Below are 16,536 nucleotides of genomic sequence, written 5' to 3'. Positions count from 1 at the left end.
ATTAGAGCCGATCAATATATTTATCGTAGAGTTGTGAGTGGTATTACTAGAACGACCGTGTCATGTGTAGAGTATGGAATTGAAAAGTTATTTTAGAATTTTTTTTTCTAGAAATTATTGAGGTTCAAATTTTTGAGAGTATTTCACTTTTCACACTGATTTTGTTAACGTTTTAGGGCCATTTTTGTTAATTTTGTATTTTTTTGTTTGATTACGTTACTAATTAACACAATTTTTGATTTTTTGGCATTGGAATTAGTAACCACCCTATTACTGGTTTTATCTTGGTTTTTAGAACAAAGAGATTTGTTTTTTCAGATCAAAGAGATTTGTTTTTTCCCGTGCTGCCATTTGACTTTTACTGTTTCTTTTTTCTCTTGACTCTCCGGCAAATTATAGTTAAAATGTATGCGTTTTAATGGTGCAAAAATATTATTGTTTAAATGGTCTGTTGGCAACAAATGATTTTTTGACTTCGAATATTTGTGTTATATTTTTTTCCAATATAATCTTGTGAAAATTGATTGTTTTCTTGTGTTTTGTGTTTTTTGCTGAGTCTCAAGGCTGCGGGAGTTTCATTAAACATCTACGAAACACTAAATGGAAATATGCAAAGTTGTCAGCGTATAAGTTGTTATAATGATTAGTTTGAAATTAATTGTTTTCACTTCACTGAAAAAAATTTTGAGTTCTAATTAAAAATGTTTGTTAAATTTGCAAATTTTTTCATAGTCTGGGTTTTAAAAGGTTTCAAACACTGCTGTAGAGTCACGAATGATAATATTTATTGTTTGAGATGACTACTAGTTGACTTTATGACAGTTACATTGTTGCTGTGTTAGATTTTTGCCGTGTTGCTCTATTATATCCTTGGTTAAAGTTCTCAGAGGTAAATTTTGAACAAAAAGTAAATCTATATTTTGTTTTCAGTCCATAGCTAGCGGTACATACTCAATTGACTGTTTTTTTTAGATCTATCTTTTGATCAATTTGACAAGTTCCAGAAGATAATATGACTTATTTCTTTGACGATCAGCCTCGTGATTCTCTAGCTTGGATAAATTTGACAATTTTTGATCTAATTTTGGTTTCTCAAATTATATTTATACGTGAGTGCATATTCGTCACACCTTTAGAAATCCTTGCTTCCAGAATACAAACTATGATTGGAACTAAATAGAGGTCACGCGAGCTTTACAATATTTAAGTGGTCACTTAAAAGTCATTACTGTGTGCAATTTTGTTTGAAAACATGATTTAGGTTTTTTGTTAATCTCAAATTTTGGCTTTATTTGATATTAAGTGTTTTCTGCTTGACGAAGTTCCATTGAGTTGGTTTCAATTTTGTCACTTCGTTTGTCTTAATCTTGATTCTAGATTTTAACTACTTTTTTTAATTTCGCAGGCAGTCTGTCTTTTTTCAATTGGCAGACATATAAATTGGAGAATTGTGTGCCATTGCACATTAGCGAGCCTCCTTGTTTTTTAAACCGTCATCAACTTGTTCCTCTTTAGTCCCAATGATAATTGCGCTTTTTGATATGTTGGTTCATTTTCTTAATTCGAAATTTAGGCTATTTCTTCCGGGAAATATTTTTCAGGCTTTATTTTACAAGAAAATAGATAAAATTGTAGAAGAATTATATAATGGTTTGTCGACCCACTCATGTTATTGGAGGGAAAACTATATCCGAATGAAGATCTGTTGATTTTGATCTATGTTAAACAGATTTTTTGGTTTTAATTTTCGATAAGTTGATTGTCAGATGACAAATGTAATATTATGTGCAAACGCATATATTCTTTCCTTTATTTTTCAACTAAAAATTTTCGTTTCAGAAAGCTTGTTAAACAAACATACGTTGAGTGACACACTCCAACACAAACTCAATTGAGCTCTGGTTTTGGTTGAGAGCCAATGTGAAGCTTCCGAAATAGCGGGCTTTGTTGGGAGGACTTCCATCGCAGTTGTAAATAACTTCCACCTCAGAATCGCCATTGGTGGAAGTTGACATTTGCATGAGAAGAACTGAGTCGTCTGGGAATGTCATTTGAACTACTCGTTTGTCATCCTTGAGAAGTCCAGTGATGTCAACTGAGAAGCCACTCACACCTCCTATAGTAACTGGAGTTGGCGTGATCTGGCATGTCTGGTACAGAATATCGTCTACTTCATCGGTAAACTGGTCAAAAGTTGAGTATTGTAAAACATAATCTTCCGAAGTCGCAGCTTTGAGAAGCTCACCATATACAGCTCCTGATGTCATACCAATCGAGAAGACCACAATGTCATCAATCTAAGTAAAAAACTCTTAAAAAGTTGAAATAACTACTAGTGATTCTTGAAATGGGTCGCGCGACTTGAAATGGTCAATTAAAACCGCACATGGGACTAGCTGAGTAGCATTAACATGTCCTCCAGACTTAAAACATGGAAATTTTGTTGGGTACCTTATTGAACAATAATCCAATCAAAAAACAATTTTATATTTTCTTGAGTTTGATTTTAAATATTTTTATTTTATGGTACGTCTGCAATGGAGTAAACTATGGAGTTAGACTGCATGATTTGTAGCATTTAGCAAATAAAAACAAGTGAAACTACCCGTTTTTGCTCTATATGTACCAACAATTAGTTTTGCTGATATTTTTCTACAATGTGCTGGAATCAGCTTTTAACTAATTGTTAATTAATTCCTTTCCAGGTATTAATTAATTCCTTTCAACAGAACCCCACTGCCCCTTCTCAATTAACTACAGATCCTTTTTTTACACCGGCCACAACCCCCTTCACATACACACGAAGACAAACCCCAGCCTGCGCATCCAACAGCCGACCCCCCCCCCCCCCAAAAAAAAAAAAAGAAAAAAAAACTCCCTCTCCTCCTTACAGTCCAATTATTACAACAATGGCGCTTTCCATCAATTTCACTAGTTCACACGGGTCACATGATCTTGAATTCATGTTCTTCTATTCTTACATGGCAAGCCAGTGCTTTATGTGTAGCAGGTCACTTCATGTGTCGACTGAGACGGCAATGATAACCTGGGAAAAACTCTCCTACTTCTGAGGGAACGAAAAAGTTTGTCTGCCAGTTTGTTGGTGCAAAGTTACGTGCACGTGCACTATAAAAGTGCTGAAGCAACTAATGTTGGTAGTGCCAGAAGGTGGTTAAGTCAAGCAAAAAGCAAAACACTATTAAAACTTAATGCTCCAAAAACAATCCAACGATTTTGTTTAATATGACTGTTAACTCAATGAAGTATAGCTTCAATTGAATAAAACAGTTATCTTTGTGTTGGAAGTTTCAGTCTTTTCACTTCACGCATTTCGCACGTTTTGCATTTTTGATGTTTCTGAACTAAAATCTTTGCTTTTTTTATTTCTTGTTTTCTGTTAAGGTTTAGGTTTAGTGTTTTTCCTGTCTTTCTGTTTAGACTTTTTTCAGCATCCTTATTGATTTATTCCTCTCAGTCAGTATAAATCCATCATTATCTATCACTTTTTATATAAAGCTTTGAATGAATTTCTGTCAAAAAAGGAGAAATTTAGAACATTTATGAAATGCTTCATCAAAGCAATTGAGAAAAGATCAATTGGAATTTGCTCAGAACGCCCTAAAAAAATATTACAAGAGATTGGAGTTACCACTTTTGTTTGCGGCAAGAAGTTAGAGGCGGCCTTTCTTATAATAAGATCTAAGTTTTAGTTTTTTGGTAATAAAAGATTTCAATACAGAGCGTGGCAATCTTATTCTGATCTAAATCATATTTCTGTTCCTTTTCCGCATTCGGATTGTGCTCTTTGCTGCGAATCTTTGCCTTAATTTCCCTCAAAGTTTTTATCTGAACAAAAAATTTTCGGGCAGTAACAAAAATGAAAAATTGGGGGTGCTGCCGCTACAATAAACACAATTTTAATTTCATGGATAAAATTCTTATGACCCAACACAGATTGCAGAAAGTGACCTTTTAAAACTTTTTGAGCCCAACCCGAGGTGATGCCAGTTTAGGGTAAAAACAATTTATAGCCAATTTTTCATAACATGAACAATTGAAATTAGAGGAAATTGTCGTTTTAATGAACAATTACCAGCATTAATAAAAAAATGAATTGACTCAAGCATATTGAACTGACAACAGCTTGAATACGTTGAAATGATGGTAAGCTCCAAATTAATTCTTTTCATTTGATAGTTTCCGGAAGAAAAACAAGAAAAAAGCTTAAATTGATAATCAAAAAGTTCAAAAATTGATCCATATAGAACTCGTTTTGATTCAAAACGCAGATCTTTAACCTGAATTTTAATTTTTTTTGCAGGCTGACGCAATAATTTCAGATATTGCACTGGATTAAATATAAATTCCTTTTCAGTACCATTTTTAATACAACTTCAGTCTTCTCAGGAGACTAGAGACAATTTCTGTTGTAAATCAACCTTTCGTCAAGATAATGTTTTATTAAATAATTCTATGTCCAACCCGAAAATCTGGTGTCATTTGTAAAGCTGCATGCCTTTAAAATTCAAATACATAAGAAACAAGGCGGCTCAGCAATGTGCGATGCCACATATGGTTCCGAACCGGTCCATCCACAATTTTGGCATAATTGTCTACCAAATGAGGAACAGATAGAAAACCCAAAATTTATTTTTTGGGCATCCCAAAAAACCCAAAAAAGCCCAAGTATTTTTCAAAAAAATTGTGTATTAACGATAAGATACCCTCCAAAGCAAATAACTCAGTGGAGTAAAAATGGAAGCCTTAAATTGCTGTGATATGCCAAAATTAAGAAAGCGAGTCAAGACGAACAGCAAAATCAAACAACAACAACAACAAACATTAATTACATCAAAAACTTTTTGTCCGTTTTAAAAAAACAAAATTTAATAACAAAGTCAACATACTGTCAGATGAACCTAAAACTAAACAAAATAGCTTATAAATAACCAGAATAGATATGGACCAGACCATAAAAAGGTTTGGTAACAATTAGACAAAAAAGAACAAAAACAGTAAAGCTAAAAAACTCGCTTATTTTTTTAAAACAATTAACTTCAAAGTAATGAAAACCATTCGAAATCAAGTAAAAAATCCCAAGGATTTACGTTTACCAATGTTTCTATAGAAGGGCATTAGGACCTGTCCTTATTAATTTTTTTAAGCGGCTAAAAAAGAACAACAAAAAACAACGAACAAAAATTCAATTGAAACTTTCCAGAAAACGCTGTCAAAACCGTCAAGCCATGTTTTGACCCTCAAAATACATTCGATTGCGCCTTCTTCAGACATCTATAATGTATTATGTGGCCATTTATTAGTAAGACTAGGTAAAAAGCAGACAAAAATAGAAAAGGGCAAAAGTATGTAATAATTTGTATAATTTTGATTTTTCTTTTCGAAACAAAATTATATCCAAAGTCATGAAAGACGTTAATTATAAAATAAATGATTTAAATAGGGTCGTTCATTCATCCGATGGAAGCCTTTGAGACCTGCAATTGTCCAGAACATATCTTGCATCTACAAAAAGAACGTCAAGTATAACAAATTAATTTACTTACTTTGTGGAAAACCGGTGTCGAAGTCGGTAAGGTCATAACGCATTCTTTAAGAAAAAAGAAATTTTTGGACATCAATACCCTTTGCCACTTTTCTTTGACACCTATAATGTTATGTGTGACCTGTAATTAACGAGATTATGTAACGAAAAGAAAAATAAAAAGAACAAACATGCGAAGTTAAAAAGTTTTTTTTTAGTTTTGGAAAACGATTGTTTTCAAAGTCATGAAAGCCATAAGCTATCTCTTAATATCACAATATCGGCTCATCTATTGTTTCATGAAAATTTAGTGAAACCTATCACTATACAGGAAATTTCATACGACCAAAACGACAAAGTAAAAATGACAGTTAAAGACATAATTAAAAAATTCAAATGATTTCTTCAACAAATAAGTGTCGAGGACGTCAAAACGATAATCTATATCTTCAGGATGTCAATACGTTCCATTGCGCTTTACTTTGAAGGCTAATAATCTGACATGTGAACTGCCAATAATGCGATAATGTGACAACGTGAAAAACTGGCAAATATCTAAAAACAAAAAAAATTGTAATGTAGTACTGAAATATAGTAGTATCAAGGCGAGAAAACAATAACTTGAGGCTTATAACCAAAATTGAGACTAATTTTTAAATCAGTAGAATGAAGAAGCATTCTTTCTTTGCTGACACTAAGCTACATGTTGACCAAAATAATATAGAGGAAAAGTTCATTCAGCCATTATTTATTTAAAAATCAATTATTCTTAATAGTCGAAACGATCATAAACTTTCAAATAAAAAACTAAATGCATTAGCTTGGAGCTGCTTAGGAAGCCAACTGGACCTATCACTTCTGAGCTTTGATTTGAAATGTTCTGTTCTTTATTATTAAAAAAGTAATTTTTTTTTAAAAAAGACAGACTGATTACAATCAGAATTCTTAGATTTCTTTCATCTACAAAAAGAACGTCAAATATGACAAAAATCAATTTAATTTACTTTTTTTTGTGAAAAACCGTTGTCGAAGCCAGTAAGGTCATAACAAATTCTTTAAAAAAAGATTTTGGGACACCAATCCCTTTTATTCCCTTGACACCCATAATGTCATATATGACCTGTAGTTAACTAACGAGATTAGGTAACAAAAAAAACATAAAAAAACAAAATTTCGAAGTTAAAAAGTTTTTTTTTAATTTTGGAAAACGATTGTTTTCAAAGTCATGAAAGCCATCAGCTATCTACTAATATCAGAATATCGGTTCTTCTATTCTTCCGTGAAAAGCCAATGAAAGTTATCACTATACAGGAAATTTCATACGACCGAAACGACAAAATATAAATGACAGTTAGAGAGAAAATTAAAAAATTCAATTGATTTCTTCAAGAAAGAGGCGTCGAGGCCGTTAAAACGATGATGTATATCTTTCAGAACTTTAATATGTTCAATTGTGCTTTATTCTGAATGCTAATAAGGTGACATGAGAACTGTCAATAATGTGATAATGTGACAAAATTAGAAAACGTGAAAAACTCCCAAATATCAAAACAAACAAAAATCTGAATTCTTGTGGTATCAAAGCCAGAAAACAATAACTTCGGGCTTAAAACTGCAACAAAGAATAAATGTTAAATCAGTAGAAAGACGAAGCAGTCTTTCTTTGCTGACACTAAGCTGGAAGTTGAACAAATTAAGAAAAAAATAGAGAAAAAGTTAATTAAGCCACTATTTATTGAGAAGTCAATTATTTTAAAAAAAGAAACGACCATAAACTTTCAATTAAAAAACTAAATGAATTAGCTTAGAGCTGTATAGCAAGCAAATTGGTTGGACCTATCACTCCCGAGCTTTGATTTGATATGTTCTATTCTTTATTATTAAAAAAAGTCTTTTTCTAAAAAAAAGACCGACTGATTACAACCCGATTTTTTTTGGATTGTAACAGTCCAAGATTGGCCCAAAACTAGCCCTGCTAATTTTTCTTGTCCGTTAGGAACAGTCGATTTTTCAAATGTTGTACATATAGATAATTTGTTGGTTGAAAACTCAAAAATAGTTTCTGCATTTTTGATTATCAACGAGTAAAGTTAGCAAAAAACGGCTAAATTTTAATTACAGAGCATTCTCAGTGGAATCTGAAGTAAGAATAGCCCCCTTCTGAGTCTACAAAGATTGTATTAGTGTTGTTTGGGGCGTGTACTACCGGCAAGTTTAATCAAAGTGGACTAAAGTAGCCTATTTTGTGTTGTTTTGATATAAACGGCTGAATTTTGAAATATTTATCCAGAGTTTTTGACCAAAAAAATTAAATCAGAAAAATCAACAATGCTTCTTTGTCTTTAAAAATAAAATCAACGACACTATTTTGAAAAATTTTAACAAATTTTAGCAAAATTGACGAAAATTTAAGCAAAAATTTCGAAAAATGTGAACCAAAAAAAGTGAATTCACTCTACTTTTCTCAGAAATTTAAACATCGATAACTCCCTGTAGAAAACGAAAATTGAAAAAATCTTTTTAATTCCATATTCTACGCTAGACGAGCTTTCCAATGATACCAGTGTCAACTCTCTACGATGAGTATATCAATCGGCGAAAGTTGACTGAACAAAAAAAACCCATTTGAGTTTATAGTTCCTCCCCCCTCAAGAGGGGTGAGGACCGAAAATTCAGCACTGAATACACTATTTTTTTCTTTTTAAACTGCGCCGAGTGTTCTGATTAAGAAACCCGTAAAAAGTCCACAGAGACGATCTGGCCTGATTCAGAAAAAATCAGAGAGTGTCCCAGGCCTGCTTCAGAGTCTGATCAGGTCAAATACAAGGCTGCTTAGAGAATACTCGAGATTCGATCTTTAAGGCTTCCATTGAAAGAAAAAAAATTTGGGGTCGGGGGGAGGGGTGGGTTCGGTAAGGGAATCTATTATAGACAGTTCATGTTGAACTTAACCCTCAATTTCAAAATAAAACGTCTAATAGATTTCTTAAACAGAACACTGGACATAGCAAAAAACAGAATAAAGATTGTGTAATTCAGTGGTGAATTGTTTGTAACTCCGGTCTGGGTATGGTTCTTCTTAAAATAAACTGGGACGATTTCAATACAAGCATCTATAGGTACCGAAACATATCTACTTCCAGGGAAGCGGCTGCGACCTAAAGACCAATTATAAACCTTCTTTGCTTAAACCCGGTTCCTACTTAAATTCAGGTAAATTTACCTGAACTGTGCATGTATTTTGGCATTCCTGCACACTACCTGAAAATTTCAGGTAATTTTTCCTGCACAATTTACCTCAACTTTTTAGGTAATTTACCTTTACAGTACACTCACTTTTACAGTCATCTTAACACAATGTTACAATTTGTTAAATAGTGCAGTATAAATTGTCTAACATTGTGAAAATTAAGACTTTAAAAAGAATTCTGCCAGGGTGCATCCAGTGAGTATTCGACTATTTTAATACGTCAGCTACTAAAAAGATTAATTTACAGTCAGCAGATATCTGACATTAGTTAAAAATCGGAGGTGAAAGTTTTGACCAATAGAGAATTGAGTGCCATTTTGATGCATCACCGAGATTCTTTATTCATAATTGTAAACCTTTCAAGCGGCTAAGAAAAAAAGAAAACGTTTTGTTGTTCGTCAGGTAACAGGAATGAACTATACAACAATTGCTATTCCCTTGAAATAATTACCGATTTTATTTGACTTGTTGCGTCGTCATACAGGTGAGTGTCTTCATTGCCTGCTCCGTCAGTAAGGAAAAAGACAATTTTTCTCACCAATTTTTCAGCCTTTCGTGAGTTTGGATCCGTTCGTACAATGCTGGCAGCCGAAAGTAGAGCCTGTGCAAGGTTGGTTCTTTGTCCGGTATGAGGGAGACCATTGAGAGCTGCAAGAAATGTACTTTCGCTTGAGGTGTATGGCATAGTGAAGATAACTGTGGTAGAAAAGACAACAAGAGCCAGCTTGGATTCGTCTGTAGCCAAGGTGTCGCTCAAATGAGACACAACTGTTCTTATAAATCCTTTCTGTTGTTCGAAGCCACTAAAAGAAAAACCACTAACTGAAAAACTACGAGACGTTCCGATTGAAAGAGTAAGACCGAGAAATTGGGTGCGTTCTTGACTAGTTCAAAATTATCTATGTTTAGAATTCACCATTATAAAAATGTGAGTGCCTTTTTTCGTTCAAAATTGGGCATGTTCGGACTGTACCTCGTTCAGATTTGGCCATGATCAGACTATAGGCAGGCACAGAAATGTCCTCGACCGTTTTTTTAACGCACCGCAACCCCCCCCCCCCCGGTGCGTTTTTGATAGTCTGATCATAAGTGACTTTGAAAAATGACCTGGACCTGGGTTAGACACACACACTATGTGGTCTCTATAACAAGATTGATATCCGTATGATACTTTTTTTTAGATTTTAATGACAATAAAACAGTTAGTGAAATCATTTAACTTTTCTGCATCGGCTGTCTAATTGCTTGACTCGCAATCAATTCTTTAATGGCTTTCCGCGATATTTGTAGAGTTTTCTTCTAATTATCAGCTGTTTTGTTCCGCAATACATTTAAGCAGAACACTAATTTCACTGATAACAACAGTTGCTTCTGTTCCAGTGCAAAATTTTGTTCAAAACAGTAAAAAAAACTTCAAGGAGTTTTAAGAAAATGAGTTCCGCAAAATATGTTACATGCACTTCTTTTAAAAACCTGTTCATTTGAAATCTGGCAACGTGTCCAAGCTGATTTATGTTGTAGCAAAATAATAAAAAACATGTCTGGGTTGCTATGGATCGGTCCAACAAAAAATCAATCACATAAAGGACCCAAAAAAATTTTTGAGACTTCAATTTTAGGTTGCTTGCTACTTTTTGGGACCAGTCAAGGTTGCGACCAGTCAAGTTGAAAAACCGATCGATGTAACAGTTTTGCGGACATACTTTAGTTACGCGGCTGTAAAAATACCAATGACTATTGAATTCGGTCGTGGTTGGTAACACTGGTTGCAAAGTTTGTTAATTTGAACTTTATTTTAAACATAGAACTGAGATAATTAAGATTGGCTAAAAACATTTTACTTGATTGACAAGTAAAAGAATCTTGGTTCCGGACCACGGACGTGATTTTCTATTTTTTTTTCATTTTTATTGAGAAAAAAATATTGCCCTGGTAAGACTTAATTCATCAGTTGAAGTTCAATGGATGTTTGAGTCAGGTTTGTTTGAGGTGGGAGAAATAAAACTTCTGGCATCTGATTTATAGACTATTAAGAAAATTACAGCGCCAAGACGAAACTTGAATCCAATTTCTCAAAAAAAAATCAGGTTTCTTTGAGGTGGGAGAAATAAAACTTCTGGCATCTGATTTATAGACCACTAAGAGAATTACAGCGCCAAGACGAAACTTGAATCCAATTTAATTTTATGCCATTACTTATGGCACAAACACAAATTGTCAGGAAAGTTCTTCTTTTTTTTCACAGACTAACAAAATAATTTCCAGGTTTCTTTTTGTTATTTTGAAACTTTTTCTCCAGTCTTTCCCCCTCCTTCTTTATTTAACTTATTGGGGGAGTTTCACCAAATCTATTGGGTTGTTTTCTATTTCTTGGTGAGGTCTGCGAAGTCTCGGATGATCCAGGTTGTAGTCACTCTGCAGTTGATGTAGCTGCAGAAGTTTCTGCTTGGTTAGAGGGTCCCACATCTGTGTTCCTAACTTGTGATTCCGATTGAGATATGGTCTCCAGCAGTGGCTGTTCTTTTTTTACATTGTTCTCGTGTAGTCTGGTAGTTTGACTGTCGCTCACCAGAAGAGTCTGAATAGATGTTTCAAGCTGTTTGTAAAATATGTTTAAAGCCTTCTGATGTTTAAAGCCGCAGGAAATGTCTTTGTCTTTTCATTAATCTTGAATAAAAGGGTTTTCCACAAGTTAATCTCTGCTATTGTTTTGCCACTCGCTTTCGAAGTGTTCCGATGCGTATTTGCAGGAATGCTGCACAATAGACGTGCTGATCGGGATTCTACGCTTGAAGTATCCGTTGCACTGTCTGAACTGCCCAACTAGTCCGTTAGCCCTGGGATGATACACAGATGAATTGATTTTATTAATTCCCAGAGCTCATTGCACTTTTGAAAAGATCAATGTTTAAGCTCACCACTTACAAGTTCTTGGACCACTGTCAAATTACTCATGTCTTAGATATTCTGAAATTTGCAAGATTATTTAATTAAAATATTTTTGTTTCTGGTGTTCGATTTTCAGCGGGAAAAAATTCCATCCAGCTAGGACCCGCGTCAAGAGTTACTAAGATATTCACTTGGTCCCGGTCCAAAAAGAGACCTTCCCAAACGTCGGATAAGCCTGTTCATTTGACCAGGCTTAAAATTACTAACAAAATGTTAAACGTCTGAAGTAAAGCCAAGCGATCAGGCTATCTTTCTGAACGATGCCTCGATTGAATTCTTCCCAGAATGAGTCTCATGTGATTTCGCCGAAACCAAGTATACGAATTTGATTGGAATTGATACATCTTTTTGTTGTTGGTATCATTTCTTCCAAACTTAGTTTCCAATTCCAAAACCTGATTTATTTTATAATGTGCCGAAATAGTCTATTTGTTACCAGTATTTTTTAAATTAGTTTCTGGTCACCAAAATAGTCTGAAGGGGTTAATTTTGTCGATTTCAATGCACACTCTATCGCTGTCCGATTCATCTTTGTTTAAATCAATTCTGATCAAAGCATCCTGGTTTTTAATACAACTCAAAATTGAGGGCCATCAGAGTTAGTTCATATCTTGTGATTCTAGATGATGCTGTCATCGAGATTTTTTTGTCTGCTGCAATGAGATTTTTGATTTGTTGGTGATCTTCCTGTAGGTTAAATTGTCTTCTGTGAAGAAAATGTTTCAATGTTGTGACTGCAAGACATTCGTCAATGCTTTCCGCTCTATGTTTGAGTAATTTAGTTCCATAGGAGTGTTTTCGATGTTCCACTTCAGAATCCCTCAGTTGAGAGATAATTTTATTATTAAAAACCCTTCTTCGGGATTGGTAACGTTTTTGGGTTTTTTGACAACACAACAGGGTGCACTGTGAGATATTTTTTCTCTGAGGTGTGCTAGGAAAATTGTCGTCTAATATCCGTACATCATGCGCTTTGAAACGGAATTCTCTGCAGTTACTACTCTGTCAATTGAAGAAACATAATTTTGAATCTTATTAGTGATACCTTCAATACGAAGTGTCTAAAAATTTAACTCATAACAACAATCGCTTCTAATTCAAGGCAAAATTTTGTTCAAAACGGTAGAAAACTTCAATGAGATTTAAGAAAACGAATTCCGCGAAATGTGTTACATGCAGTTCTTTTAAAAACCTGTTCATTTGAAATCTGGCAAAGTCTTTGTGCTGATAAATGTCGTAGCAAAAATAAATAAGAATCATGTCTGGTTGCTATGGGTTAGTCCAAAAGAAAATCAATCACAAAAAAGAAAGAAAATTTTTTTGAGACTACAATCTTATATTGCTTGCTACTTTTTGAGACCAGTCTAGATTGCGACAGGTCAAGTTGAAAAACCGATCAAAGTAACACTTTAGTGGGACATACCTTAGTTACGCGGCTGTAAAAATACTAGTTAATCCATTTAAAAATGACCAATGACTGGTGGATTCTGAAGTGGTTGGTAAGACTGATTGCAAAGTTTATAAAATTTAACATTATTTCTAATAGTGGAATGAGACAATTTAGATTGGCAATAAACATTTTACTTGATTGACAAGTAAAAGAATCTTAGTTCCGAATCATGGGCGTGATTTTCTTTTTTGTCATTTTTATTGGGAATAACATATTGCCTTGTTAAGACTCAATTCATCAGTTGAAGGTCAATGGATGTCTGAATCAAGTTTCTTTGAGGTGGAAGAAAAAACTTCTGGCTTCTGATTTCTAGATCACTAAGATAATTACAGCGCAAAGACGAAACTTGAATCAAAATTTTTTTAATGCCGTAATGTTATCGCACAAACACATTTCTTCAGGTAAATTCCCCTTTTTTCTCAGACTAACAAAATAATTTCATGGTTTCTTATTGTTATTTTGAAACTTCAGAAAACTCCAGTCTTTCTCCCTCCTTCTTTACTAAACTGGAAAGCGTAGGTTCTCCAAGTCTATGGGGTTGTGATCTATTACTTGCTGAGGTTTGCGAAGCCTCGGATGATCCAGGTTGTGTTGCCCTTAAGGTGATGTAGCTGCAGAAGTTTCTGCTTTATTAGAGGGTGCCACATCTGTGGTCTTAACTTATGATTCTGATTGAGATATGGTCTGCAGCATTGGCAGTCAATTTTTCACATTGCTGTTATGTAGTTTGGTAGTTTGAGTGTCTTTCACTAGAATAGTCATAATAGATGTTTCAGGCTGTCTAAGAAAGTTGTTTCAAGCTTTTCCAATGCTTAAAGCCACAGAAATTGTTTTTGTCTATTTATTATTCTTGAATAAAAGGGTTTTCGACAAGCTAATCTCTGCTATTGCTGGTAGTTTAACTGTGCTTCCAAGTATTATTTCATCTATAGCTTCCCCCCTTTGTTTTTGAACTGTTGCATTGTGTTGTCAATGATATTTGCAGGAATGCTGCACAAGAGACGTGCTGATTGGGACTCTACGCTTGAAGTATCCGTCGCACTGTCTGAACTGCCCCCTCAACTTGTCCATTAGTCCTGGGATGATATACGGCTGAATTGATTTTATTAATATACGGCTGAATTGATTTTATTAACTCCCAGAGCTCATTGCACTTTCATAAGGATCAATTTCTAGGCTCACAACTTACAAGTTTTGGGACTATTTTCAAATTACTCATGTCTCAGTTATTCCTAAGTTTGCAAGATTCACTAATTGAAATTTTTCCTTTCTGGTGTTCGATTTCCGACGGGAAAAATTTCCATCGAGCTTGAACCCGCGTCGAGTGTTACTAAGATATTAACTTGGTCCCGGTACAAAAAAAGCCGTTCCCAAACGTCGAATAAGCTTGTTCGTTTAACCATTATTACAATTAATAACAATTTGTTAAACGTTGCAAGTAAAACCAGGCCAGCAGGCTATCATTCTGAACAATGCTTCGATTGAATTCTTCCCAGAATGTGGCTCATGTAATTTTGCCGAAAACAGTATCTGAGTTTGGGAGGAATGAAAGAACTGACAACTCTGAAGCTGACTCGGCTGTGAATGATTGATACATCTTTGTGTTGATGGTATTCGTTCTCCACCTCCGAACTTAGTTTCCAATTCTCTTATTTGATTTTTTTCATTATGTCCCGGAATTCTCTATTTGCTACCAGTATTTTCTGAATATTTATGTGGTAAGCAAAATAATCTGAGTGGGGTAGACGTTGTCGATTTCGATGCACACTCCATCGTTGTCCGGTTCATCTTTGTTAAAATCAATTCTGCTCAAAACATCGGCATAGGTTATCTCCTGGTTTTTAATACAACTCAAAATTGAAGGCCATCATTTCTAGTGCTCATCTTGTGATTCTAGCTGATGCTCTCATCGAGATCTTTTTGTCCGCTGCCATGAGAATTTTGAGTCGTTTGTGACCTTCCTGTAGGTTAAATTGTCTTCTGGGTAGAAAATATTTCAATCTCGTGACTACAAGACAATCCTCAATGCTTTCCGCTTTATGTTTGTGCAATTTCGTTCCGTTGGAGTCAATTTCTTTGTCTATGATTTGCTTCAGTGTCCCTCAGTTGTGAGACAAATTTATTTTTACACAACGTTCCTCGGGACTAGCAACTGTTTTCGATGAAACGATAGAATGCACTGTGAGACGTTTCTTCTCTGTGACGTGCTAGGAAATTGTCGTCTAATATCCCTACATCATGCGCTTTGGAACGGAATTTTCTGCCGTTAGTACTCTGTCCATTGCAGAAATGTAATTTTGAGTCTCATTTGTGATATTTTCAAAAAGGAGTGTCTAAAAACTTTTTAGAACTTATGAGGCTCCTATGTTTAGAAATTACGTCTAGCGTATACTTTTTAAGAAAAAAATTTCGTTATTTCAAGGTCCACTATGGTACCGTCTGTGTTTCTGTGTTGATTTTGTCCTTGTTTTTCTCTGCACAACTTTTTGCCACCAATAATATCATCCATGCAGTGCAGTGTTCAGCATTCTGCAGATCCAAGTTTTGGTCTCTTGGGGGTCTGAACACCATTGTTGTTGTCGGTAACACGGCCAAAGAATTCAATTACATTAATTTAAATTAAATTTTGAGCTAAAAAAAAATAGCTGGTATTTATAGTACTTACATATGTGCAGATATAACGAGAAAATTTGGATTAGCTGAGAAATTCTTACTTGGTTGATATGTAAGTAGATCTTGGTTCTAAATCCCAGACATGACTTCCTAAGTTAAATTTCATTAGAATAATTTTTGCCCTGGTGCAATCGATTTCATCAGTAGGAGTTGTGTGAATGTTAGAATCAGGTTTCTGTGGGTGAGAAAATTTAATTTGTGACATCTGAATGATCGGTCAATAAGTTAATAATAGCGCCAAAGGAAAATTAAAATTCAGTTAGTTTTGTGGCCATTACTTATCGACATAGCCATAAAGTTTGTCAGGTAAGTTCTTCTTTTGTTTTCTGACACTTTATCAAAATAACTTCTAAGTTTCTTGACGTTCTTTCAAAACCATCACAATTTCTTTTTCTACACTACATTCACTCAGGGCGATTGCAATAATCTCTTTTATATCTCGTCTGCGTTCGGTTGCAAAAATTGAACTTAGCTAGCATTCAATTCATTTGAAACTCGGGCATACGTACTCGTTTCCAATGCTTCCACTGTCATCAAACACAAACACAACATCAGAAGGTGGTTGATCACATTCCATACACTCTTCACTATTCAGGTCAGACGACTTCTCCACAAAGTAGTTTTGACTGTATTTTCTGAAACAGAATACGTTAAGGTAATTTTTTATTAATT

General features: G+C 34.4%; 2 protein-coding genes across 5 annotated transcripts in view; both read right to left on the bottom strand.

Annotated features, from left to right (window-relative positions):
* Window positions 1-16,536, bottom strand: part of LOC142349648 (uncharacterized) — a 105,099-nt gene that overhangs the window by 12,316 nt on the left and 76,247 nt on the right. The window contains exons 7-9 of one of the 2 annotated variants that reach the window (XM_075401364.1): window positions 16,374-16,499; window positions 9,244-9,595; window positions 1,862-2,297 (exon numbers count right to left, since the gene is read on the bottom strand). In XM_075401364.1, the coding sequence (XP_075257479.1) occupies window positions 1,862-2,297; window positions 9,244-9,595; window positions 16,374-16,499 (914 nt within the window). The remainder of the gene's footprint in view (window positions 1-1,861; window positions 2,298-9,243; window positions 9,596-16,373; window positions 16,500-16,536) is intronic. The other variant, XM_075401365.1, reaches the window with a different exon arrangement.
* LOC142349646 (zinc finger FYVE domain-containing protein 1-like) overlaps window positions 1-16,536 on the bottom strand; it is a 482,388-nt gene that overhangs the window by 460,102 nt on the left and 5,750 nt on the right. The window lies entirely within an intron of this gene.

Source organism: Convolutriloba macropyga, chromosome 11 (assembly GCF_964194025.1).
Source record: "Convolutriloba macropyga chromosome 11, txConMacr16.3, whole genome shotgun sequence".
NCBI classification, from domain to species: Eukaryota; Metazoa; Xenacoelomorpha; order Acoela; family Convolutidae; genus Convolutriloba; species Convolutriloba macropyga.
Note: the sequence above shows the minus strand (reverse complement) of the source record. Positions and strands in the feature narration are given on the sequence as shown.